Source organism: Asparagus officinalis, chromosome 6 (genome assembly GCF_001876935.1).
Source record: "Asparagus officinalis chromosome 6, Aspof.V1, whole genome shotgun sequence".
NCBI classification, from domain to species: domain Eukaryota; kingdom Viridiplantae; phylum Streptophyta; class Magnoliopsida; order Asparagales; family Asparagaceae; genus Asparagus; species Asparagus officinalis.
Window position 1 is genome coordinate 76,116,702 of NC_033799.1, and position 3,065 is coordinate 76,119,766.

A 3,065-nucleotide genomic window follows, 5' to 3' on the forward strand; every position below is an offset into this window, starting at 1 on the left:
ATTTTAAGTTGTATCTTACTATAACTATTCTTTTTTTAGACATATGATGTTTCTTTTATTCCTATTTTGAATTTGGCTTTGACATTGCAGCAAGTTCTTCTACACCAGTGCACTATGTATTTATTATTATGCTTGTCCTTCGTGATATCTTCTTCTTTTATTCATTTCTCTTTTGATATTTGTTTCATACATAGTGTGTAATACTTAAATTCCTTTTCATAGCAGGAAAATGAAAACTCAAGAAGTCACTTCCAAAAGCAAAAAGGCACAATTTCTAGCACCCAGGTCATTAATTAGGAAGCGACTTCAAGCAATTGCAGAAAATTCATTAAGAAGGGAACAACTCCGTACTTGTCATGACATGAACTTGAATATTCAAAATCCAACACAATATCAAAATATGGATGCAAATTTTAGCGCTGATTCAGAAAACTTTGAAGAGGAGAATTTTGCACAAAATCGCAGGAGAAGTGCAAATACTAACAATGAAGAGAATGATGATTCTGCAGGTTGATGAGACTTAAAATTTATTATTATTTGTTTTTATCTTTCAATTTATTTTTTATGATTGGATTAATAATTGCTCAATTTTTGCAGAATCAGATAATCATCGAGTGCAAAGTGATGATGCAATACTAAATGAATCTCGACAAGAAGGTATATTCTTTATTAATTACAAGAAGAAATATTTTTATCAATTTCTTTAACTATATCTTGTTTCTAACATATGATATGATGTATGCAGCTGATAATTCTCAAAGGAAGAAAAATCCACCTCGTGGTAGTAATAAGTGTCTAAAGTTGAATAATTTGTCACATGGGGAGAAAAAAATCATTACTTTTTATCAGAATAGAGCTATTGAACCAGAATTTTCACGATGTCTTGGAATTATTATTCGAGATAGAAATATTTGCCGAGTAGTTGTTGAAAATTAGGCCAAAATACCAAAGCAAAATAAAGATCATAAGTGGGCATCCATTAAGGTACATTGAAAATTAATTTTTTACAATTGGTTTTTAATTCTTATAAATTAAATTAAAATTAATTTTTTACAATTGGTTTTTAATTCTTATAAATTAAATTTTGATTCAAATTTGATATAGGATAAATTTGATGCTGATGACATGGAGCAAAAGAGAGAGTCAGTAATGAGACACTTGCGCGATTTGTGGAATAAGTGGCGTGGTGACATGCACAGGAAATATGTGAAAGAAAATTCATTGCAAATTGCACTTAGAAATAAACCTACAGAAGTGAGTGTTGATGACTGGGATTGACTAGTTAAGGAACATTATTTTTCTTCAAAAATCTAGGTATTAATCTCCTAATTTTATTAATTTTGTTCCATGTATATTGTTGGATTATTAAAATTATCTTTTAATCTTGATGTATAGAAAGCAAGCCAACAAAATACACTTAACAGAGGCAAAAGAAAGATGCTCCACCACACGGGCAGCAAATCCTTTAGACAAATTGCGTGGGAATTGGTATACATTCAAAACTAATTTCTTATTTATTTATAACTACTTTGTTTTTTAGTTTGATGTTGTACTCATTTGTATTTAATATTTGAATAAGGGTGGCAAGTCAGGAAATCCACCTGATGTGGCAAAAATGTTTCATGAAACTCGAAAGAAAGCTAATGAAACACTAGAAAATGGGGATCAAGATAAATATGTAAGTAGAATATGTGATTAAGTTTGATAATGATGCATTATATAGTACTAACATATGAATTTAATTTTTATAGGATGAAATTGTTCAAGTCAAACAAGCAAACCCTTCACTTTCTGACATTGAGATAGTTGAGAAAATCTGAGGGAAGCAATCTCATGGTCACATCACTGTATTTGGTGGCGGGACTACTTTAGATAGTTGAGAAAATCTGAGGGAAGCAATCTCATGGTCACATCACTGTATTTGGTGGCGGGACTACTTTGAAAGATTTGAGAGGACCACTCCCTAGTCGATCTGATCTGGAAGCACGGGTTATAGAAGAAAAGAGAAAGAACCAGATGCTTCAACAACGCTTAGATGAGCAGGAGCAACAACAACAAAGGATGTCTGAGTTGGAGTCACAAGTGAAAGCTATGTAAGAACTTTTTTTTAGGCAATACCTTCATTGACTCCTCAAACTCGAGAACGTGTGCAGGACTAGGTAATTATTTTTTGTAAAATCTCTTATATACTTTTATGATTGACTACTTGCACTAAAAAAATATGATTTTTACTTAATAAGATAATATTTGCTTAATTGATATTTCTTAATTATGTGATTTTCTTAATTTTTCAGGCTATCCATGCAAGATTAGGAGGGGGTAGCTCGAGTCTTCTTTTGACGATGATTAGAGATGAAAGAATTAATGTGTCTTCCCCAAACTTTTATTTTAATTTGTTTTAGATAGTTTCATGTATTTTTCTTTGGAACAATTAGAATATTAACTCTTATTATTAGTATTGAATATTTGAGGATGATGGAATTTTATTTATTGATGTTATTTAATGAATGGAATTTTTATTTTACCTCTTATTCATTATTGGGTATTTTTAATATATTTTTGTTGTGAATCTTAGTGTCTGGTTGAGAATAATATGATAGTTGCCTATGAATGAAAATTTTATTATTAATGTATCGGTTTTATAAACCGTATTTTGTTCATCAACGAAGGGAAAGCACCGTCGTTGATGGGTTACTAATTACCCATTATGAAGACTTTTACGATGGTATCCAACCGTCATTAATTAGTCTTCAACGATGGGAAAATATCCCTGTAACTAATGGTAACGACGGGAAAATATCCCCGTAACTAATGGTAACGACGGGAAAATATCCCGTCACTGATGGTAACGACGAAAAAATATCCCCGTTACTGATGGTAACGACGGTGATATTTACCATCGTAAATATTAATGACGGTAATATATTCCGTCGTTATAGACTCTATAACGACGGGTAGTATATCCCTTCGTGACCCTTTAGCGAAGAGGGCTTCAACGACGGGTGACGAAGGGATTTTTTTCCGTCGTTAGCATACAATAACGAAGGTTTTCAGTGCTTTAACGA

At 31.7% G+C, this 3,065-nt stretch overlaps 1 protein-coding gene across 1 annotated transcript; it reads left to right on the forward strand.

Moving 5' to 3' along the window:
- LOC109846345 lies at positions 210–1,278 on the forward strand. Its single transcript, XM_020415570.1, has 4 exons — positions 210–509; positions 598–657; positions 746–918; positions 1,105–1,278. The coding sequence occupies exons 1-4, from the start codon at positions 230–232 to the stop codon at positions 1,276–1,278; spliced, it is 687 nt and encodes a 228-aa protein (XP_020271159.1). The 5' UTR covers positions 210–229.